Below are 25238 nucleotides of genomic sequence, written 5' to 3' on the forward strand. Positions count from 1 at the left end.
ATAAATAAGAAATGCAGATTTTTAATATCGTCACTATTGATATATCGTGAATCTAAATTTTCCCCCACCCTTTATTAACTATATTTGATCACTATTATTATCAACCAATACCCAGACAAACAGATATTAATAAGCAAACACTTTCACTTCTGTGTTAAATTTAGACACTCCCAATTACCACAACACATCAAGAAGCAACAAATCACCTGCACAGTGTTACCTGTAAAAACAACACACCGTAAGGATGTGACTCAGTTTAGAGATACGTATATTCTTAGATAATCACGAGATTTATTTTTTACAATTAATTGTCTAACAAAACCTAAAGCTGTGTTTGATGAAGGCTTTATATTCCTTGCAATAGATGTGTTTTACATTGTATTAAATTCCTAAGAATGTATATTTAAAACATTGTATGATTATGACACATGTGTGACGTTAAGAAAGAAGAGGTAGGTTATTTGACTTATTTGAATTATTTGTTTTGCACATCCTGGAAGTAAACAAATAACCAGTTACAATATGTGTAACTTTTTACTGATTTGGAATCAAATTGGCACTTGCATTTAAATGTATGTCAGAGGAATTGCCTGAAAGAAGCCACTTAAATGTTACAAAAGCATAGAGCGGCAGAAGTCAGTGCCTCCTTTGCTGCTGGTGGGGTTCCGCTGACACCCGGAGAGACGAGGCAAGAGTCTGGGTAATTGTGCCGCTCATTTTGATGATTCGCTTTTTATGCAAAACAGGAAAAAGACAATGTACAATTATCTTGAGAAGGGAACAGCTGAATGTGGTTGATGAACAGTCTGGATTCAATCATGCTTTTAGTGCATTATATGCAATTAAACTGCAATAGAGATAATGGCCTCCATTGCCAACTGAATAATAGTCCTAGTCATAATCACCTCCATTACTTGTATTAGGCTTGGCATAATAATTTTTGTTCCTAATATAATTTTATTTTCACTTTTTAAAGTATGTGTAAAGCAGAAATAAGCTTGTGTTTTGAGTTTGTCACACCACAGAAACATGTGTCATTGACCACTGAGTCAAATTTGAAAGATGAAAAAAATCACTAAGAAATAAAAAATTAAGTCTCAAAAATCATGGAAAAACAAGCACTTCTCTCTGCTCTGACACGCCCACGCCCATGCGCAAGAAGGGCGGCGCCTCCGTGTCTGTCTATGGGAGAGAGCAGTGTGAAAGTGGCTCTTGCGTTGATAGTGCTTCTCCCATTGATTTTCCAAAGTGCTTGGATCGGGCCAAACGAGGTGTCAGCGTTAAGGTCTGCTCCGCCTGAGTCCGAATATGTGCATCTCTCCAAGGTAGAGTCAGAACCGCGCCCGAGGCAAAACACACAATCGCGGTGCAAAAAAAGTGCTCATTTCATGAAAAATTTGGCACCAGCGGACGTGTTTTATTCCCCTGAGTCCGAATATGTGGTTTGTGTTCGGCTAGGGGCCGAATTGCGCCAACTGGAGGCCGCGGAAGTTTGGTGTGCTTCAGCAGCAGGGTTGGGTTTATGCTAATGAGGGCCCCGTTACGTAACGTGGCTATAATTTCTCACCCGCCCATTAAATCCTGAACACAGAAATTTGAAACACAGTTTGTGAAGCCTAGCTCCACAATTACATTATAAATGGTTGAATGGCTTTTTACATGTTTTAAGGAATACATTTATGACCTATTTAATGTGTTTAGAAGAAAATGGCTGAATTTGCTTTACACAGACTTTAAATTCTGAGGTTAAATAAATTCCAACTGAAGGTAAAATGTCTCTGAATTGATGTTGGTTTTATTTTGTCAGTTAGATTTAATATTGTTTTCTTTATGTTTAGTTTGGAAAGTGTATTTAAATCTGCCCCTTACCACCATAGATACATACATCACTGTCTCAAAAACGAATCAGGACAAATAATGATAAGTGTAATACTTAAAGCTTCTGGGAGGTGATTAATTCCAGCACATGTCACAACTGTGGCCGTCACTCTTCGGTAACAACATTTCAAAATGGAGTCCAATGATTTATGGACTGCTGGGCCCGTTTGAGAAAAACTCAAACAAATGAAAGAGGGTTGAAATACCAGGAGTTCATTTCATTTACTTCAAGTATGTGGGTTATCAAATCACACTGGGTATTTATCACAAATTGTAATTAGTTATTATGAACAAGTAATTCTCAGAGAGACAGAGGCGAGGTCCTGGGAGGGCAGACCTCATATTAATAAATTAGTGAGTTGAGGGTTCTACAGCTCATCTTTCACCTGGTCTTGTGAATTCCCAAATTAGCCAACCAGAATACTCATCCTAGTCCCTCCCACCATGACATCCTAGTTTTAGACAATGTAAGGAGGTCAACTATGGGTCTGACTTTATTTCTGCCAGACATGCACTTTGATTGTTCTGAGTTTTAAGATGTAGCATTTAATTTGAAAATCCTTTCATTAAGCTGTGAAGGAGACACCTCACTCTGTGATCATTGCAACATTATACTTAGGGGTGTCCCGATCTGTTATTAATTATTGATATTGGCCTAATTTAAGTTAAAAAAAAAAAAAAAAGAGTATAAAATTATATTGGCTTGCATCTAAAATCTCTTACACCAGAACTGCGATACAAGCAGTCCATTCCAGCTTCTTCTAATAAAGTTTTCAGTTTTTCTCAAACCTAGTGTTTCTGACTATTGTTCTCTGAGTAATAACACTTGATAAAGTATTTTCTAACATTCTACACTAGAAAATAAGTAACAAACGTATGTATGATTCGCACTGATGTTGTTTCGGAACAATATTGGTATCGTATCAGAAGTGAAAACATTGTGTCGGGACATCCCTAGTTCTACTGGCTGCTATATGGTTATACTGCTATTCCCACTCACCTAATATAGTGCTGGGTGGTATATATCGATTGAGAGGGAACAGTTTTTCAATTTCAATAAGCAATCATGTCAGAGCACAACTAGTGTGAAGTATCCCACAAGTTGCGAGAGTCAGCCACATAGTAATAGCATCTCACTGATGCCCACAATTCATGTACAATCTTCTGGAAGTGAGCAACAAGTGGTTCCGGAGCCATAGGTTGCCTACCCTTTGACTAGTAGGATAGGAAATTAATCAACATCCCTAGTTTTTAGACTTCTCCAGTGACTCTTTAACATAAAAAGCGACTGGCGATAGATTTAGCGACATTTTCCGGTATTATTGGAAACTTTTGCAGATGAAAACTTTGATTTGTTCTCTTTTCAATGGGCAGTTTAAAGTCTTTTTATGGCCTTTGGTGTTTAATATTTCTCCAATATTCACTCCTGCAGTGATTATTCTCCATCTCAGTATGACAGATCTAATAACGTAGTCTCTCATTTGAAAATGTGGTTAAAACTCAGTCATGCTTAAAAAAAGAGTCAAATACTGTGAATTTATTATAATAGGAAAATACAATCATGTAATTTTTGGTCATACTGGCCAGGGCTACATCAATGTAATAACTAAAGATTCCTTGGGTGAATCTTTGATCCTGTGTGACCTGGGTTTATTTTAGTTCAAGATTAGGCTCTAGTTAGATGTTTGCAAGGAATGCTTCAATAGAACCCTTAAACAACAGAACCTCAGAATAGGTTCTCGAGCAGCCAATGTGGTCAGATGAAGGGATGAATCTGTAGGTGTGTGTTTGTGTGATGGGAAGTACCTTCATGGGAATGGGGAAACCAGATTTGTGAGGCGCTAGAATGGGGTCCACCTCGGAAGGAAGGTGAAGAGGGCGAAGAGGGCGGCCGGGAGGGATGAGACGGGTGGGAAGGGGGGGAACCCAGACTACTGGCCAGAAAGGTCCCCATGAAGGAGGCGGAGGAATTGCCCATCAATCCACTGCCTACATCACCAAATGAACAAGGCAAGGAAAATTAGAAGGTTAGAATTAGTGGAGAATGTATACAGTGATTGTACATTGGTTCTGTAAAAGAAATGAATACGACAGGCAGATTGATTGGTGCCCAAGGGAGCCGAGGTATGAGTGACATGTATGTGTGTGTAGGAGAGAGAAAGTGTGAGACTCTCCTCCCCCTCGCTGTCAGCAGTTCTCTCCCTTCGTCTTGTCCCCTCACTCCGCCTCTCCCCATGGGCAGACAGAGGTCTCATCTCACAGCTGAGTACACACTTTCTCAGGCTCTCTCCTTCTTGCTCTCACACACTTTGGCTCCTTCTCCCCAGTGTCCCTTTCTCAATTTTCCTCCCTCGCTCTATTATCTTACGCTCTCCCATCTCTCACTTTCATGCCCTCAATCTCATTTATTCCTTTGCTCTGTTTTACCTTCTCTCAGTCTCTTTGTCCTTTAAGTCTCCTTTTCTAACACGACTCCGACAACCTTATTCACTTGTTTTCTCTTTCAGTCCATTTAGGTGTTTCACTTGGTGTCTTTTTCTCTGCAGCTTCCTTATGGTAGATTTACTTTTACTTTTTTCCCTACTTTTACACCAAATTGATGAACAGAAATACACCAGCTCTTCTAAATCTGCTTCATTTCTTTCATTCCCTCTAGTCAATGCATTGCTTTGCTCTGTTTTTACTGTAATGAGTGCTCCAGCAGAGCAATCTGTCCCTGGCTGGCTGAGCTGTATGTTTAACAAGACCATGATGAGTAATTGACCATTTGTAGCAACGCCCATGTGACTAGGAACTGATTGTCTATTATGCATTGCTGGGCAAGCTGTAGAAAACACAGTGAATACCCACTGCTAAAATATCATTCCCATTATGTACCCGCCTGTGCACTTGAGTGAGGGGCCCGAGTGCCCAGATCTTTGCACATTTATTTCCCTAATGACACACCCCCATAAAATCTCATGCAAATGTATGGAGGTGGTAGGGTAAGCGCAGGAAATTGGTGTAACCTAGAGTGTGCGCACTAAGCTAGCAGTGAAAACATGCGTGACAGTTTGCGATTTGTTATCAGCCTCCAACAGGGCGGACTGGCGTATGGCGACACCAGGGATTTCCTCGGTGGGCCGGTGGGGCGGGCCATGAGAAAGAGGAAAAGAAAGGACAAATAAACATACCTGTCAAGTATACCGTTTTGGCCCGGAAACTCCCATAATTACCCCTCTTTATTGCCTTTGTCCCATATTATTTTTTAATGTAATAATAATGATTGAAAGTTAAATAAATAAAAGCAATCCTCTGCCTCTCTAAACTGAACGCCATCAGTAGCCTCGCAAGAACTTCCACCAGAAATGGCCTGGGTGGCAATTCTCGCGAGATTAGTGCTGACAGCGGCAACAAACCCAGAAACGACTAGGAAGAGAGATGGATGGATGTATAGAGATGTTCTGACCAAAAAAAGCAAAAAACTTGAGTAAATACTATGGAAAATAGGACAGAGAGTTTACCTTTCTAAAGAGCAGCAGGATGGGACACAGTTACACATTCTGTAAGATTAGTAACTGAGATTTTAGCGTCTAGCATAGCGGAAGTCAGCATTAAAAAATCAGCTAATCACAAACGCCACAAATATACATTCCTTTCAAAAAGTGTTAAAGGATGTAAAGTCTGCAACAAATGTGTCTAATAAGTCATTAGTGAATACCAGAGAACCATATGAGTGAGCATGATAAATTAAAAGAAAATACATAATAAAAATAAAATGTAAATGTCTAACTTAAAGACAAGCAACGTGAAATCAACAGTAAATATCCAATGTGTTGACTTGTATATAAACTGTAAGTATATTAAATAAACACATGTGCTTCATTTACCAATTTATGTTTTTATTTAGGCTGTTTTATAATTTAGGAATTAGAGCTGGGAGATATATCGAGAGTCAATATGTATCGAGTTTTCTATTTTGACGATATAGAACCATATATAGACCTTCCTCAAAACAAGCTACACGACAGAACTCACAGAAAACGCTAAAAGTGGCACATATTGTGCAGCTGTTTGTTAATAAAAATCCCTGTGTGGCATTTTGCATCAGCAAATTTAACCCAGAATTGTCTTTCTGGTCAGACTTTATTTGATAAAATTATCAAGATTTATATCGTATATCACCATTTTGAGAAAATATATTGAGATATGAGTTTTGGTCCATATTGCCCAGCCCTAGTAGGAATGTTCACAGCATTTTAATGTTAATAAAGGTCGACCTACCAGATTCTAATCACCTGATTGTATTTAGTAAGTGGTTGACAAGTAGCTATTTTAGATTTCCTGTACATGTCTTAAGGGATACTGGAGCTTGATTGGGGTGGTGGGTCAGCCAAATGTTATTGTATCAATGACCTGTTTGCATTAAAATCACTACATGCTGTAAAATCACTTTACTGCGGTAATTATTTTACTGTAGGCTACTTAAGGGTTCAAGTTAATTATTACTTTATTATTATGTTTATTTCATCAAGGGACATGAAACTTGTGTTGCCTGGTGGCTGGCTGGCTCCCCACACCAGCATTAATCAATCCAAATATGAATACATTTCCCATGAAGAACAATGGCAAGAAATTCTGAATTAGTTGGTAAAAAGAAGAAAAAAAACATCCTTTAAGCTAACAACAGGGACAAGTCATGAGTCTGGTTCTCACTCTTATCCTATAGGCCATGGCTTGAAGGCCAGAAAACAGGATCAGGATAAGGCTTAAAAACTACTATATTTATACAAAAATACCCATTTACAAACTTTTTTTGCACAAAGACTCCTGTCAAAAACTGGACCACTGCTCTAGATAAACGGAAATCAATCTCTAACTCACCATCACAGGATCTAAAAAAAATATCAGCTAGCTTACACCATTCAAAACAAAACTTAAAACTCGTCGACTACTTTCTGCAATTACAGTTGCACTGTTAAAGAAGCGGGCTTGTAATCGGAGGGTCACCAGTTCGAATCTCACCCGTGCCATCACTGTAAGATGTTGAGTAAGTCCCTTAACCCACCACTACTCCTCAGGAATGGGCCAAATGCACAGAACAAATGTCATATATGTGTAAACATATATGACAATATGACAATTAAAAAAAAAAAAAAAAAAAAATCTATATATATATATATATATATATATATATATATAACCTTTAAATAAAATGTTATTTTATTGCTGCTCTACCTTTAATCTTAAAGCTAACTTTGCCTCTATGCTAATAAATGTCAATCGGAGCCTGGGATTACCAATAACTGAACCACACTACCAAAAGGAACTTTGAGTTTCCTTTTCAAATGTTCTCGAATTCCATTTCCGGGTATACCTATTTCTGTATTATTTATAAATACGGACATACAACACGCCCTAAAATCATTCCAAAAATTGTAATATAAGTAAAATCTTCATAATAAAGCACCACAAGAAAACATCCACAATCACAAATTATTATCAAACTAATATGAAAAGTTTTGAAATACAGTATATACAGTGAAGCTAGAGTTTCAGACAGAAAGGCAACACAGTGATAAGTACAGTTAAAGTACAGTTGAACAAGTTTTGTTACACTTTGTTCATCTCCACTTCCACCTCCTTTTACCAGGTCCCTGTGGAGCGCTCTTGGCACCTTTTTTGCCCTGTTGGAGGTGGGGGGGTCACGGGCACTTGGGTGAGTGGATTACGGCCAGCATTCTCACTGGGCACACGTCCAACTGTCGTGATTCCAGACACCTTGGGCTCCTGTATGTCAACGCCCTCCACACTGCACACTCATCGGCGCCTCCCTTATCGCCTGTCGCCCCCAGGAACCCCAGCTTTCCTGTGTGCCTCCGGCTCACATAAATCAGCTAATCCCCCTGCATTATTAACAGCTTCAGAGAGAGCGGGAGAAAGAGTGAGAGCCATGTAGCAAACAGGGGAAGAAAACCTCAGCTTGAAACATAAAAAAGGAGAAATATGTCCTAGAACAGAAGGATGTCTTGATATTAGCAATGAAGGTATTTTTGTTGACCCATTATCAGGTGTTGCTCACATACACAGTCCAGTCTAGCATCTCAGTGTTCCTTTTTTTTTTTTTGTTGTTGTTGTTGCTAAAGCGTCTCCACTGGGAGTGGGGCTGACCACTAGTCCAATCTAAAATGTACTATCAATGATGGAGTGTCTCTCAGCTCTGTCACAGTTTGCTGACTCCACTGCCTGTCAGTCACACTAAATGAACCCTCCCTCAGTTTGTACGTCTACTGTTGGCAGAAATATATATACAGCTCACTCTGTTTCTCCTGCAGCCTTCTCCAGACTTTTTATACTTCTGTTGATTTCAGGTACAGGAGGTGCACTCACACTGTGGTAATAAAATGCCCTCAATGAACCCATTTAAATCCTTAATGAAGCAGAGGTGTTGGTAAAAAAGCAGGTTATAAAAGTGGGTTGGTCTGCATGGTTTTTAAAGGAAGTTTGACTATGGCAGCCAAGCCAAGCATAACAGAATGAGAGAAGTACAGAAGCATGAAATTAGTGCTTGACAAAAACAAGTTATTTACTTATTAGCGTAATAAGGGTTGGCACAGTTCCAGGGAGTCTGTCAATGATATGCTCGTATCTTGTAAATGTTAGTTTTTTTTTATTGTGGGTGTTGTTTTTGTTTGTGTGTTTGTTTGTTTACCTAAAACAAGCAAGCGGTGCACTTTTATTGGCTATGAAACAAAAAAAAACAAAAAAAATAACTTGGTCATGTGCACCTTGATCAGTGCGTTATCACTGGCTGGGTTTTCATGACAAAGGTCACCTCTTTTGTTTACACGTACCGCCATGTTTTCTTGGAGAGCAGAGGTCATGTGACCAGTTAAGTCACGTTCTAGGGTCCCAAAAGCGAGGAGTGTGGAGTGTAGAGCCAATACCGCCAATAGAAACGCGCCATAACATGAACAGACACATATTGTAGCTCTCAGATGTGGAGGTATTACCTAGTGCAGTGGCTCTTAAACATTCTTGGCTCAAGTCCCCCCCTTTCTCCCCCTTTGTCCGGCTACAACATTTTGCTCAGATTACTAAGGAAAAAACAACTATAGAGCACAATGAAGGAATGAATGAGTGATAAACTTTTAAATGAAAACAATTATGCAAATAAGTGGAATGAAACAGCATTTAGAGCCTCCTGAATAGATTTATTTCTATATTTTTATCATTTCCGGTCATCTACCCCCTGGTGTGCTACCAAGGCTGACCCTTGTATTTTCAGTTCATGTTCTAATCGAGATCATTTCTATCACTATTATTACCATTATCATTTTTTAAATCCCACATTTTTCCTCTCACTCTCTCTCAAGTACCCTCTGTAGTGCCGTCGCGTACCCCTAGGGATACACGTACCCCCTTTTGAAAAAAACACTGACCTAGCATTACCGTTTAGCTCTTACAGGGGTGTCTATGGTGAAAACGACCAGTTTGTACAAAACATAATCCACATACAGGCATGGGTAGCACAGCAATGTAGGGCTAGTCAGAGGGCCCTGAGGTGGCATGGAATGAGCAGCAGGCGGGGAGGCGGAGCAGGAAGAATGAAGGCTCAGTTGTCATGGGAACGAACCAGAAAACAGCGCTTAAGGCAAGCAGGCTGATTCTAACCATTACAACAGCATTGGGACGATGCAATTGGTCAGAATTAACTGAAACCACAACAGAAATTAGACACACAATTATTTATTTAATTAACTAATCGGCCTTTGGTTATTTGGATGCCGAGAAGATGTCACCATATTTCACCGGCTGCAGCTTATCTGCTTCTTGTGCACTCCTTTCAAAGAAAATACCTGAAGAATTAAACACTATTTCAGTTCTCAAAAAGGAAAAGGCAAGAAAACGCATTATACGTGGGATTTATCTACATGTGGGCTTAATAGCTATGGGGGTGGGGTATTAGTAGACAATGAGCATTTACTACACAGCAAGTTCTTTTGAAGGAATAGAATTAAACCAAATTTTCATCAAACAGATTTAAACATTAACCCCCCCCCACACACACACAAACACATACCTACTTTAATGAATACACATGCATACACACTGTATCTATGCTATAACTATGGAGGAATAAAAATCACATGCTTCCAAGCCCGTGTTCTATAGCTCTCCTGTCTGCGTTTGAGAAATGAGCTCAGTAAGGCTTCAGCTCTTTGTCTTATTTGAGAACCTTAGCCTGAAGGGACTGATGGACATGTCGCTTCGACAAGGACACCAAACAGACAATGAGAGCTGGGAGTGATGGTGACAAGAGGAGTAGAGTGACAGATATTGTAGGTGTGACTGCATCAACCTGCTCTCCACAGCTCAGTGAGAGAAGTTGTAAGAAGAAGATGAAGAAATAAAAGCTCACGCACAAAATGAGTTTATAAGATCTCCTGTTACAGAGGAACTGAGAGTAGACATGGTCATTGTCACAAAAGTTCAGAGAAAAACCATGAATTCGATCCATTTGAATAAAAACTTACCGAGTACAAACATGTTGATCAGGGGGAATCCAGTTGTTGTTTTTTATTAGAGCTTCCTACTGATGGTGTCCCATGGAACTGTTACATCCAAGATTTCAGACGATTAAAGAAAAAAGTCATCCATTTTTCTACTTACTCATGTTCAACAAAGTTCTCAGAAAACTCACTAACTCGGAGTGAATGCGTTATGTTGAGCATCCTGTACATGGCAGCGACCTAAGACAGACTGCCCCAGAGGGCCGCTGACTAACCAAGCTCTCACTTCCGTACAATAAAACAGAAAGTATTTGAAATGGCTCCTCAAATCTAATGGGGTTGGGCTCCTTTAAACAGGAAAAAAGTCATCTTGAAAACATTAGCACAACTGGTAGCCAAATTCCTCCTAATTTCAAAAACAACTGTAGCACAATCTTTTTTTTTTTTTTTTTTTTGTCTATGGTGGGTGGCTGAATGGCCAGGATGAGAGAGTGGGCATTAGGAGTAGGAGGCGGGTCTGATCTGAAGTGCGCTAAAGTGAGCAAAAGGGAAAGAGAGAGAGTGAGCAAGCAGGCGTTTCAGTCCTGGAGCTGGGCCCAGTGCAGAGGTGGGGGAAAGTGCCAGTAGCGCACGCCTCCGACACTCCAGACTGCGTGCCTATGGAGTGAGTTTGTGTGGATGTGGTCAGAGCAGAGGAGGGAGAAAAAGAAGGAGAGAAGGACAATAAGTCAGGAGGATGGATGGAGGAGGAAAGTGAGAGAGACTCTTATTACAGGGGAACATCCTGGGAGGGGCAGGCGGTAAAGGTTGATAAGAGATTGTGAAAGAGCAGGGGAGGGAGTGTGTGTGTGTCCGTGTGTGCGTGGGAATCGATTCTCTGAAGCGGACAGTGTGTTTGTTTTGCGGACAGAAACTCATTTGGTAATGAAGCGATAATATTCAAGAAAATTTTGTTGAGCAGTTCAGCTGACACATACTGACATTTCACCACTTTTTTTAAACAATATACAAGTTAATACAAGTAATATCCAGGGCGAGATAGATACCTAAAACTTATATTTATTTGCTACACACTTCGTAGATGGGGAATTTAAATTTTATAGAATTAAAATGAAAAACAGAACACTCACTTTAACATGAGCAATACTTACAACCTGTAACAAATAACAAAATAAATACTATAAAATAATAACCCCTCTATTGCTTAAATCGTAAGTGTTCAAGAGGTAATGATAGATAACTTCAAAATACACAGTATGTGTGTATTTACTGGTAAAAATTCTGCAATACAGTAGTTCTTCGTTATAACGCAGTTCACCTTCACCTTGTTGTTTCACGGATTTTTTTTACAGTGCAATTTTGCATGCATTTTTTTTACAGTGTATGAACGCACATTGTGTTCTGCGTCCTGATTGGCTGCTGCGTTCACACCGGATGCGTCAAGAAATACCCATATGTCCAGATTACATACAAAGTCATTGGATAGACTTTTTAGCATCTGGATGCCCAGATGCTAAATCTTTCCTGTTCGGCGGTGCGGTCCAATCCGTACGTCATTTGTTGACGATGACGTCAGGGCATCAACACGGACACCGGTCTGTTCACCCATTCAACCATGGAGTAGAAGCTGTGTGTGACCACCTGGAGCTGTATGACACGGCCTTTATAACCGGGACTAGATGAGGAAGAATTTGGCGTGGAGTTTTCATCTTTCAAAGTCGGCACTGAGCTAGGATAGCATTAGCCGCTAATCACACCGGCTTTTTTCACTGGGGATTTATTTCTATTAGAGGAGAAAAAGGAGCGCAGCTCCTCACTTCTGCATTCAGTGAAACTCACAGAGTTGGATGTGTCGCTGGTAGGCGGTTCTTGGCTTCAGACGCGCGTATGAAGTGAATGGGGACATGTTTTGATTCTGCGCACTTTGAAGTGCTGTATGTTTGCAACCCACAATGTCGACGTTTGTCTGGGAAAAGTGTATAAACTGTGTGGAGAGGGGTTTTACAACCTTAAAACATGTATAATAATTGTAAAAATAAAGCTGACTACTTCGCGGATTTCGCCTATTGAGGGTTATTTTTAGAACGTAACCCCCGTGACAAACGAGGGACTACTGTATAGCGTTAAAAAACACTTTTTCATGAAGGAATTTGGAGGAGTTTATTCCTATTGTGTCAAAGGCAAATATCAAAAGTTGACAAACTGGACTTTTACTTAAACTCATCTATGTATCCAAACAAACCATCTATAGTTGGAGGAAAATGTACAACAAAAACCTTCAGCTTGTGTAAAGGTAATGCTCGGTGAGTTTTAGAATTGTAATGTCATGAGATGTCTTTAGAGAAGATTAAAACAATCCAACAATCCAACCGTGAAGAAGAAGCAGCATTACTGCTACAGCTGAAATTAACATGCATGTGGAAAGTTGGGTGTATTAAGACAATTTCTACTATTAATACATAACAAGATGCCAAGCTGAAGAGATAGTAGAAGGATTAGAATATGTTGTTTAGGATTAGCAATGAAAGGTTTTTCAGCCAGTGTCTTCCCTTCTTTTAATATGTTGCTCTGTTATAATAGTAGTACTTAATGAACGCTAGCTTTCCCACACGACTGCAGAATACTGGCCAATGTCCCAAAGGCACAGTAGACCAAACTTTATCATTCATACACCTTTGTTTTCAGTGTGAGTTATTACTGTCAAAGAGGACCTTCACTTACCGTCCAATCACTCTAGTGCCACAGTAGCTCAGGGGGCAACTGTCCTGCTGACAGGGTGAGTTAGCAAGGTCTAAAATAGTTCCTACAGACGGGAAGGTTTATGGACACAATAAATAAAGATGCACAACTTGTTAGCAGCTTTTTGGAGGAAAAGAAAGCCAGACTGAGTGTCTTTTAAGAAGTAGTAAGGCACGACTGTCAAGGCAAACGCTGGCTAAAAGGTAGAGCAATATAAGTATTTGCTGCAAATGGGGGAACACTAAGCTCAACATGCATCAGAAAAGAGTAAAGTCTCCCTGTCCACTAGCCCCAGGTCAGAACTGTAAAAAGGTGAGAGAAACAAAGCGGCACCAGCTCAAGACAGATGAGCCTTTCTTTGTTCGCCACCATCCCATACACGCACACACACATACATGTAGACAATCATTTCCTGTTCTCAGGACACAACAGAAACAATAGAACTGTCAAAGCACATAATCATTGTTACCGTTAAACTTCAGTCATTGAGTCTTTGTCAGAGTTTGATTGCTGATGTGCCAATCATAACCTTAATGAACAAGTTTTGTCTTTCCAATAATTTTTATTCAGCATTTTTCTTGAATGTTCCTCTATGCCAGAAACCGAGCCAATGGGTACTGTAACTTCTTTGTTTCAAGCAGACAAATGTAAGTATTTCTTTTGAGGGTTGTCAAAAAAGCCACTGAACTTGTTGAGGATGTTCTGGGTTAGGAACAGTAAGAGTCCTCCAGCAACACTATTTATGCATCCAAACCGTAAAGGGTATGCTTGTTGCCTTTGTCATTGTGACAGTGAAGCATTCAGGACCGTTTGTAGAATTTCTGCTTTATATTCATGAGGTATGAAAATTGTAAATGCCATCGGCAATCTCATCCATCTCATTCTCTCATCCACTGGCATTTTGCGTTTACTCTCATCGTTCCTTCTCTCTTCTTCGGTTGTTTCTGCCTTACTCTGTTAAAACACACACATACACGCACACACAAACACACATCTGCCAACCACATCTGCGTCAGGTCATCTTTTTAACAATCCAATCTCTTTTCTTTCCCATGATGTTTCCCATTGGCAAAGGAAGGAGAAAATCAGATTTACTCCCCCACAGGGCCTGTGCTGTTGCACTGATATGGAAAATGATTTCAGTGCTGCTTGAGCCCATAAACATTATTTTCGTCTCCCCTGTTAATGACACATTTCTTCCCAGCATTGTGGATCTCACAGAGGAAGAGATGAGTGTAATGGGAAGGGGCTTAAGAAGGAAGGCGGAGGACGTAAGGAAAGGGGGTGGAATCCTCCTGAGGCTCGCATACACCAGGGGAGTCCTTCACCGCCTTAGTCTGTATCCTGACATCCAAGACAAAACCATTCAGGAACTTAGATTGTAAGAGTCTTCAAAGACACTTCTACCAAAATAATTTGAACATAATATCTGAACAAACTGAACGAGAGAAGACTCATGGACTTTGGCCCAAGCAGTCATTCTTACTCGGAAACGAACGACACTCAGCTTTAGGACTCACAGCAGCACCACTACAATGAGTCATGTACCCTACATATCTTTGATTGGTGGTAGCAGCAACTCTTTTACCCCTTAACGCAGGGATCAAATCTACTTTTAAAAGTAGGTGTCTTAACACTGAGGCATATTGAAAACAAGAGGAACACGTTGTACCCTCAAGTCCTAAAGACAAATGATTTAGTATGATGGTGCTTAACATGACTCTAATACGCCTAAAGTGAAGTACTAAACCTCCTATTTGGCATCCATTAAAACCCATCTGCAGGACCAAAATATGAGGAGGCGTACAAACTGGCGTGCTGGATATGACTAAAAAACACTCCTTTCCTCTTCAATATCGTCTAACAGATTTCTATGACACAAATATAAAAAAATGTGATTTTTACTGGAAACATCAGATGGAAGGTTCTGGCTTTCGTTTGTTTTACAGCTGATGACTGATCTGTCTAAATTCTGTTTTTAATGTTCCAACTGTGGTAAGGGATGGTGACTAATGGCAGCTTGCATGCCATTTTCCAGCCAATACATTCAAAGCATGGCCAGCTAGGTCAGAGACACAGACACAGCTGGTATTGGGGGAAAAAACGTCAGATTAAAACAAGTACTCTGCACTATTCTCTCTAATTAGTCCCCTGTTAACTTTTGAACTTAATTGGGTAATTGAGATGTGGTTAGACTGGGCAGGTTTCCCCTCCCTCGGGGTGACCATACGGCTCCAATATTTCAGCCTGGCACTGCCTGACGCAGGGGGTGGCAGCCTCTCCCTCACTCTCTCTCTTTCTTCTTTTCAGTTTTGTACCGCTCCAGTGATGAGGGGTAATGAAGCCACACAGGAGGCAGTAAAAGTGTTTTTTGTTAGTGTGCTTTAACAGAAATTGCACCCATTCTGCTTACATATGCTGGTGCCACATCAAAGACTACCTGGACCAGGGTGGTCTAAAACCCTTTTCACTAAAGCCGACGAAACCTAGATAGATAAGCATGAACTAAATTACAGGTGGTGATGTGGGTGGATGTGACGCACTGTGAGCATGTTCTGTCAACTTTTGTTTGCATTAGAGCAGGGATGGGCAATGGGTATTCACAGAGGGAGTTATCAGGGCCGCAATATTAACATTCACCTCAACATCTCTCTATAAAGGCAAGGAATCTCTGTGTGTCTGTGTGTTCCTCAAATATCTCTGCGGATCAGTATCAGACTGACCTGAGACTTTTAATATGGCTGCTGCTTGGTTCAAAGGTGTGCGACGTCAGATTTGTTTGGACTGCAATAATACCGTTCATAAATTATTTTGATATTAATAAATAAATTGTTGATAAAGTGTCCACCGGGAGCTTTGCAAAACAGCTCAATGTTGACAGGTAGTCATGGTAACTTGGTAATTGAAAGCTGCGTAGAATCTACAGGAGTGACTGCACAAAGGGCTTTTAAAAATGACTAAAGTGGGTCTAATATCCTTGAAAAAACACCCCATAAATATTGATCAGCAGGTGTCCTCAGTGAGCAACATTTGTAACTAAGGTGAGTGACAATAATAATTAAAAATAATAAAATTAAAATAAAAATAGGCTTTCACTATATATATGCTAACAAAAAACCTAATTTTTTTTTTAAATTTAAATAAAAAATCAACTCAAAAACAAAAACCTAAGTAACCTAAGTGTCTCTTTTGGGTCAATTTGCCGGTCCCAAGCCCGGATAAAGGAGGAGGGTTGGTCGTTGTAGCTAGCAATTCCACCCCACATAACAGTCTTTTAATTAAATTTGATATTCTAATATTTAACAGTACAGGACAAAATTGATGTATGTAATATGGGTCTGAAGCATCAAAGTCATGAAGTAATTAGATCACAAACAGTAAGGTCTTTTCCATGCTTTCTGTGAAGTGTCTTGCAATAATACGTGTTATGAATTGGTACTATAAAAATATAGATCGATTGATTAGTGAAGTTATTTTGAGACGTAATGGCCTCTTTCAATGGCAAAATAAAAACATTTTAATAAAAGAATCAACAGAAGAAAGTTTATTTGTAGTTTTTTAGAGTCATTTTTTGTGTATTTTTGTTGATGTTTTGTTTATTTTTCAGTTATTTTTCAGAATAATTGCTGTCATTTTGTGGATTTTTCAATTTTTGCTGTCATTTTGTAGATAGTTAGTTTCTGTGTTAGTTTTTTTGGGGTCATATTGTGCATTTTTGTTAAAATTTTGTAAATTCTTCAGGCATTTTGTGTATATTTGATGCCATTTTGTGTATTTCTTTTTAGGTTTAGTATATTTTTCAGTTTTTTTTGTGTATAATTGTTGTCATCTTTTGTATTTTAGTTGTCCTTTTGTGTATTTGTCTTGTTCTTTTTTTTGCAGTCATTTTGAGCATTTTTGCTGTTTTGTGTATTTTCTGTCATTTTGTGGAATGACAGAACCCATACACAGAACAACACACATTACCGCCTCATAGGCATCATATTGCTTAATTCTCCTCATCTCTCTCCCATCGTTGATGTATAATGATACCCGTAGAGCCACATAAATCTCTAAGCATCTCCATTCACTGGGGCAGATTTTGCCTGCTATCTTCCTTTCTTCACTTTCATCACCACTCACTTTTTGCTCCTCTGAGCCCCATCAGTCATCCCCCTCTCAGTTTCCTCTTCCATCCTCACACCCTCTCAATCATTTCTCCATTGCTCTCCCTTCTTACTCCAGCTGCTTAGCTCCATACATCTGTCCTCCCTCATCACTATACTCCCAACATTGAGTTGGCGTCATTCATGTCTTTGGAAATGCAAAAACTCCTTATTTGGGTGGTGGGGAGGGACTTTAAAAACACTCTCACTTACACTCTGATGTGCCAGTAGAGCTTTATTTCACTCCTTAATTGTGTATTAGGTTATCTTGGGCCAGTAATATCAGCACCTTGTTTTATTAGGAATTACTGATTCACCTTTGATCTCAACATCCCAGCGGTGAAAAACATCGAAAACATGTTAGAGTGTCCCATTCTCCCTGATCCTCTTGTACTTTGTTCCTTCCTCTGTGTCGTATTGCCTTCTTTAGGTCATACTGAGTAGTTTGGGGCAATAGACCCAAGCTTAAGACACAGTTCTGCTGCTGTCCTCTGAGCTCTCAAGGACCGGCGTGTAATATGATAAGGTCGTGTAGTGATGTGTGTGGGAGAAACACAAGGCAGCTCCCTGCTCTGGCTTCTTTCTGTCTGTTGTAGCTTGTCACAAGCACAGAGCAGATAACAAACCCAGGATAGCAGAGCACCAGCACACCAGTCCAAGGTCTTTCTGTAATCCTGAATGTGATTTGCAATCAGTTCACAAGAGGAATAAACGGAAACAGGTTTGATACTTGCTGCAATGGCTGCAAGACAAATGTGAGCCTCCAGAAAAAGGAAGTGAGGCACCTGTATAACCAAGGCCAAATACCATACGTATCACCGTTTAAAGAACACAATGTAGAGCACATCGGCATTACCTTACAATTCCTGTTCAAAGTGTCTCTGCATTCTGGCACACACAGATAACTGTGATCTTTCAATGTGTAGCTATTTACACAAGCACACAAGGGGAAACAAAACACCCTGAAAAGTCTCTTGACTGTAAAATATTGGCATCACAAGCTTTTCTCATTCCTAAAATGTTGCTTTCTTAGTCTTTGTAGACATCTGAAACAACACACTCAAGTACTGAAATAGATGCTATTTCTTTCAGAGACATGAAGGTCACCTTGATCAAAACACAAGCAGATGTCAAACATTAAGCAGGACAGCAAAACGGAGGCTGTGTCCTGTTATCTTGATGGCTCCTAACAGGAAGCAGCAAAGTCCAAACTCAAGGTCAAACCACAGAGAAGTGTATGTCATCAGGGTTTTGTCTGATAGGCAGTTGAACAGTCAGGATCTGGTCCAGACTACCCTGCCCATACTTTGTATTTGGCTGGAGTTCGTACATGAAATTGACAAACCAGGAAATTGCAGCATGTGATCAAAGTTAACAGATGTGCTACAGCTGTTTGTCTGGTTTGACATATAGAAAACACAAATGGACGTTGACACACAAAATCCCAAACCCTACAAAACATCTTTTCAGAATGATTTACCAGTTGCTCATGTTCACTTGCACTACTGGTAGTCTTTTCACCTACTATTTCCCAGCACTACTGTCAAAAGGACTAAAATCTCCCTTATATGAAATACGTTCTAACTCCACAGTCCATAAAACATAACCAAACTGATGTTTGAACATGGATCTACAAAGCTTCAAGTCATATTATGAGTCCAACCAGTGAAACATTCTTGTGAATCTTTTGCAAGCCTTGGCTATGAAGTTGAACGTAGACAATACAGGGAAGAAGTAACATGAACCCTCAGCTAGGAGTGTGCATATGCACGAGAGTAATAGCTTTGAGAAGGTATCGCAACTTCAGTGCTAGTCAAGTGCAGTCTGAGTCTAGATGTAGCAGAAGTCATTCTGTGACTTGAGGTAAAGTAATTAATTCCCAACTAGAGTGTGGGCATGGATCTGTGAGCAGAAGGTTGTGGTTTTTATCCTTTAATGTATTTGTTCTGGCAGACTTTCCTTATGTGGGGATAGGCTTTGCACTGCTCTGATAAGAGAGCAGTTATGTCAACACCGTCTGCTGTGAAGGAGCCGCCTGCCCGTGTTGACGTTGTACAACATTGATTATTTACTAGAACCACAGAGTTTAGCCATCGTCTAGCCTTCAATGTACTAATGACGAGGGTTCTCAGGAGTGAGATATACGGCCATGGTTCCACTGGTGAGAACACAAAAAGTTCTGTTCTTCGTTCCAGGGGAGAATGCAGTTGATTGGTAAGCTCCTTCAGATTGGGAGGAAGAGAGTTAGTTGGCTTCTTTTTGAAATTGTCACATTTGTGACCATAATATTACCTTGTGTATCGCACCACTAGTTAATGTCATTCTACACATGCTTTTTGCTATTTGTCATAGTGCTTGTATGGAATTCAGAGGTAACGAAGTACAAATACTTTGTGACCGAAGTACAAATACTTAGTTACTGTATTTAAGTAGTTTTTTTTCTGGTATCTGTACTTTACTTGATTATTTATTTATTATGACTTTTTAATTTTTAGATCTGTACTTTCTACTCATTACATTTTAAAAATGAGCTTGATACTTTTAACCAGTTTAACCACATCTCAATTACCCAAGGTAAAACGTTAACGGGACTAATTAGAGAGAATAGTACAGAGCACTTGTTTTAATCTGACGTTTTTTCCACCAATACCAGCTGGGTCTGTGTCTCTGGCCTAGCTGGCCATGCTTTGAATGTATTGGCTAAACATGGCATACAAAAGTATGTGAATTGCAGATCTTTAATCTACACATATTTGCCTGAGACTCTGTGACGTCATTTTGACAGTAATTAAAAGTATTGTGGAGTAGTACTGCTCAATTAATCAAAATTCGATTACGATTTCAAATAATTACACCCAACAATTACAAAAATAACATAAAAAACGATTATTAAAAAAAATAAATGAATAAAAATATATGTATTTTTTTTTCACATATGTTTTATTCACTAAATAAAACAAACCCATTATTTCAGATATCTACAAATAATAAAGCTTGGCACACACACATGTTATTAATACTAACTTTGAGTTGTTTAATCCACGCACATACAAGCTCCTCCCCTCCGCCCCGCCCCTCTCAAAGCCAAAGCTAGCCTGCAGGCCAACACGAGGAAAGTAGTTGCTAGTGGTTTCGAAACATGGCAGGAAAAACATAGCAAAAACACTTGGTAAACAAGTGGAAAGTCAAATTCTCTTCTATGGGAACACTTTGGGTTTCATGATGAAGACCTGAAGCAAAGACACATCACATGCAAGAAGTGTTTTGTTTTGTGCAAAAGTGAGCATACTTGATTTTAGTGTCTAAACGATTTTATTTATGTTTAAAGAATATATTTTATGTTTTTTTTGTAGGAAAAATAAATAACTTTTTGGTTGACAAATAATTGTTTGAATAATCGTGATTTCAATTATGACTAAAATAATCGTGATTATTATTTTTTCTATAATCGAGCAGCCCAATTGTGGAGGATGTTTTTTTGGCTTCAAATTCCGGGTGGATCATCAAGACTATTGGTCAACCTAACTGTCAATCATTCTGACGTAGGGCCGTCATACGTGCTCGTCCCTAGCTAGTTTTTAGCTTGCTGCGCATGCGCACTTTCAAGTGTTTGTGTGTCTCATGAACTACAGTTTCAGCCATTTATTGAAGCTTGCCGTTTTCAGCGGGTACAAATCTTCCTTTGAAAAGTAAGCTTGTATGAACGATGCCAACACCAACTTGTAAACAGAGCTGTGCACGAGCAAAACTGGGCTCGTGCACGCTCCGTGCACACGTTTAATAGGCGTTCCCTCTTGGGAGCAGGTAGAGTGTTGCACATGTGCATTTTTTCAAAAAGTGGAGAGGGTGTTTCTTTTCTAAACTTCGGGAAAATCCTCCTCTATACCTTTAATAATGTTGGATTTGTGTCCACAGAAAATAGATTGAGTCCACAGAAACTACATTTGCATCCACAGGAATAAAATCAACAAATGCAACTTTGAATCTCGTGCACAAATGTTACATGTGCCCCAGGGCTTTAAATTAACTTTTTAGATCACCAGCCAGCATGGCTAGTAGATTCTTAAAGTTACCAGGCAACCAGATTTTCCACCAGCCCAACTTTTTTCCAACAAAAATAAACTACATTAGGAGTGCCACAGAACAGATTTAAGCGTTCATGTTTTTTTTTTAAATAGTTTTTCATTTTTAGTTGAGTGAAGAAATACATTAAAATGGTAAAAATATAAACATTTAATTTAAAAACAATGTTGTAACAATGCCTAAATGGTGCAATATGGAACTTTGGGTGTGTTGGAGAAGTGAATAAAGTATATTCTCATAACTTAATAAACAAACAGTGAAGTTAGAAAGAATAGAAGTAATCACTAATCAGTACTAAGAAGTCTATGTACAGGTTTTATTAACATGCATGCTCTTCAAATGTAAAGAAATCCCACTCCCAACAAACTGTATAGTGCACATTTTAAAGGTGAACAAATAGTAGAATACCGGTCACTCACGACCCGACATCCATTTATTATTAAAACTCCTCATTTTCTTCTTCTTTTCAGATCCTCTTTCATCTTTATTTTCCCGTGTCAGCAGCAGCCTTCCTTATTGAGCAGTTCATGTTTTTCATCAAACAATAAATATCTCCACGTTTGTTTGTTTTTTCCTAACTAATTTTACAACTTAATTTCAGCTCTTATTGTTTGTTTTGTTCTGTTTGTCTTCTCCGATACCAAACCATAACAATCACGCTAACGTAAGCAGCGTTAGCCAATTGTTGAATGACATGTCACAACATAGTGTTCATGAGAAATGTAGGATTAGTGCAACAAGCAGTGTTGCCACATCTACATTACGTTTTAAAGTCTAAACATAAACAAAAACCCTCAAATTTCTTGGTGGAAAACAGCCCAATCTGGCAACAATGACTTTCTGCAGCTTGCCGATTGCCGGTGTTTCATTCTTCAACAGACAAAAGGGCTAGTAACGCTACAATGTTACCCGCCAAAGTTAATTTTTACCCGCATTTGGCGGGTTGGCAGGTGTTAATTTAAAGCTCTGGTGTGCACACAAGAAACTTTTGACAGTAACCTTACCCCATATTCTCCTTCCTTCTGACCTTTCACCATGAACCATCATAGACTCCCCTGTTTAGAAAAAAAAAACAATACAGCCTCAGTCTTTTCTACTGTGTCCTCAACATCCAAGGAAGGAGTGAGCCAGATTTATAGCCAACACTTGAATGCACAGGACTCAGCTAATGCACAATCACATAGAGAAATACAGCCATTAAGACTCCAGACAACCATTGAACTGATGTTGACCTTCTTGCGGTAATGTTTTTGCTAGCAGCAAAACCTGGTTACACGTGTCAGTGTGTCAGGGAAAAAAAAAAAACGCACTCCGCACACCAACGCAGAAGACCCATTTGCCTTTTATTGTTCCGACAATCATGCTAAAACCACAACGCAGCAAGAACAGCACAGTAACAACAAGTGCTTTGAATTATTTACAGGCACAAAGTATAAACTGCTTGATGATACACAATCTTACCACAAACTAAAAACATTACACAGGCATGTCAACACCCATAATTTCATACTATAATATTATTCAAACTGTGTCTATTTACACCAAATTCAACTGTTTTTAAATGTTAAAATAGCTTTTCACCAGTGCCCTCTTTCCATTATGAGTAATCACTATTTATTTTTCTTTCATTTCTTTTTAAGCAAAAACTAAAGAGGGGCTGGATTTCAAAGAAACTGAGGAAGATGTGAAGAAAGAGAGGAAATTAAATATTTCCCTCACAATCCTAAAAACGCAGTATGAAGCCTTAAAATGCAAAATTTTTATAGCAACATTCCCATTCCCATAGTGAGAGCCTGCCTCATGGGGTTGAAAACACCGGTCCAGGAAGAAAATCGTGTGTTTTTTGCGACAATGAGGCAACAGTCAGTATTATTAACAAAGGGCATTCCTCAATGCCATTTATTAATAGACTTGTCAGGCGGCTAACCTGGTCTTCTGTGCTGGGTAACTTCATTATTCGAGCGACCCACATTCCAGGCCTGGATAACCAACTCGCTGATTTTCTGTCTTGATTTCAATTTCAGAAAGTCCACAAGCTGTTTCCAGGATCAGCTCCATCCAGCCCGGTCTGCCCCCCATTCGCTCAGTGATAGATTAAGCAACACCTGGCAGGACTACATGCATTCCGTGGCATACTACATGCGCTCTGGCTTGCCTAAATCTAAAAAAATAAAATAAAAATGTGCGATTCCACATGGTCTTACTTCAATTCTTTTTTGTGCCATTTTCTCAATTGCAATTTTGCCCATTAACAACCCTGCCATATACGCCTTCATAGTACATAGCTTTGAGTCTTTCCATTTGCAGCCTTCCTCCAAGGTCTCGTAGCAGGTATTCAATTCCATCTACGCAATTTGGATCCATCCACGATCAACCTGCTGGGAAACCCATCCATCCATCTCTTGCTAAACAGCATAAGGAAAGTAAACCCTCAAGGCAATGATACTCGTCTCCCTCTCACTCTTCCACTCTTGAAAAAATTAATCACTCATTTAAGGAACGGGAATTTCAGTGCTTATACAGATCTGCTATTAGAAACTGCATTTCTCTCTGCTTTCTATGGCTTTCTTAGAGGTGGCGAATTCACTACACGCACAAGATCCTTCGATCCCTCTCGGGACCTCACCATTGCCGATGTCAATATCAAAAGTCACCTTTTTTCCCTATTTCTGAAGCACTCAAAGACTAATAAAAAAAGAACATCAATTCCAATTCCTGAGACTAATTCTGCTTCTGTCCACTCGCATCTATGATTCGTTACCTGAAGAGCCGATCTCAGGCCAGCAAACAAGAGCTTTGCTACGGAGGAGGGGAAGTCCATGTCTCGTGCCTGGTTTGCTTCACGCCTTCACCTGCTCTGCCAATCCTGCGGACCACCAAAGGCTATGGGACATTGGACATCTTCTGCATATGAAAGGTACCTGCGGCCTCAAGCCATTCTTAATGCTCAAAAAACGATGAGCGCTCTATAACTGCTGGCATTTCAGTATGTAAACTCCTCAGAATAAAAGTTATTGTAGTGTAGTAGTATTGGCTCTGCTGCGCTTGGCTCTAATCTTTGATCCATGCTGTTAACTGCTAGCCCGGCATAATACGGTCTTGGGGGGTCCGGCTGACCACGCTCTTTGCTTCAAGCATTCCATGAGGGATCATGGAAGGAAAGAGAGTGTTCTCCCCACCCTGGGCTTTTCCACGCGGGCGCATGAAAAAGCAAGGAGTGCCTCGTCTCCTTGGCTTAGAGGACGCATTTCATATGCTCTGGCGTGGCGTTGTATGGTGTCTTGGGGGTTTCTGCTAACAGCTCTCCTTGCTTTAGCCTTTAGCTAGGGCTCCTGGAAGGTCTCTCTACCTTCAGCTTTCCACGTAAGCACGCGGAAAAGGCAAGGAAGTCCCGGAACAGACTCATACCGCCAAATACAAGACTGCATGCACATCACTGTAAAGTGCACGCAGGTGCTATATAAACAACTAATGCATTTTCATTGTTAATAAATCATTTATTTTGACAAGCCAGCCACACCCTTCAATCAACCAATAGCCCAGATTGGCTCCCTATTGGCCAATGCATAGAGGATGCACTACTTAATCCGTGACAGCTGCCTTATACCTCCTCAGCAAGCATCTCACTACCCACCTCCACCCCAACTCCTCCAGGTCAGTATGTATCCAACTAACCGGGTGTTATTTCGTTGTCATTAACATCTGCTCTGCTCTGTTCCAGTGGGTTTCTGCTAACCACTCTCCTTGCTTTAGCCTTTAGCTAGGGCTCAAGGAAGGTCAGGGAAGAGTGCTCTCCCTACCTTCGGCTTTCCACGTAAACATGCGAAAAGGGCAAGGAGATCCCGGAACAGACCCATACCGCCAAATACAAGATTGCATGCACATCACTGTAAAGCGCTTG

At 39.9% G+C, this 25238-nt stretch overlaps 1 protein-coding gene and 1 long non-coding RNA gene across 8 annotated transcripts in view; one reads left to right on the forward strand and one right to left on the reverse strand.

The window, feature by feature from the left end:
- The window catches only part of bahcc1a (BAH domain and coiled-coil containing 1a), a 93754-nt gene that overhangs the window by 45686 nt on the left and 22830 nt on the right, over positions 1–25238 (reverse strand). For 4 of the 5 annotated variants that reach the window (XM_028454377.1, XM_028454375.1, XM_028454376.1 and 1 more), the window contains exon 3: positions 3685–3867. In XM_028454377.1, coding sequence (XP_028310178.1) covers positions 3685–3867 — 183 coding nt within the window. Of the gene's footprint in view, positions 1–3684; positions 3868–22341; positions 22393–25238 lie in introns of all 5 variants that reach the window. The other variant, XM_028454373.1, reaches the window with a different exon arrangement.
- Positions 17052–25238, forward strand: part of LOC114467878 (uncharacterized) — a 60016-nt gene continuing 51829 nt past the window's right edge. The window contains exons 1-3 of one of the 3 annotated variants that reach the window (XR_003674586.1): positions 17052–19468; positions 23362–24254; positions 24852–24980. This is a non-coding gene — a long non-coding RNA (uncharacterized LOC114467878). Of the gene's footprint in view, positions 19469–23361; positions 24255–24847; positions 24981–25238 lie in introns of those variants that run through there. The other 2 variants (XR_003674585.1, XR_003674587.1) reach the window with 2 other exon arrangements.

Source organism: Gouania willdenowi, chromosome 8, assembly GCF_900634775.1.
Source record: "Gouania willdenowi chromosome 8, fGouWil2.1, whole genome shotgun sequence".
Lineage (NCBI taxonomy): Eukaryota > Metazoa > Chordata > Actinopteri > Blenniiformes > Gobiesocidae > Gouania > Gouania willdenowi.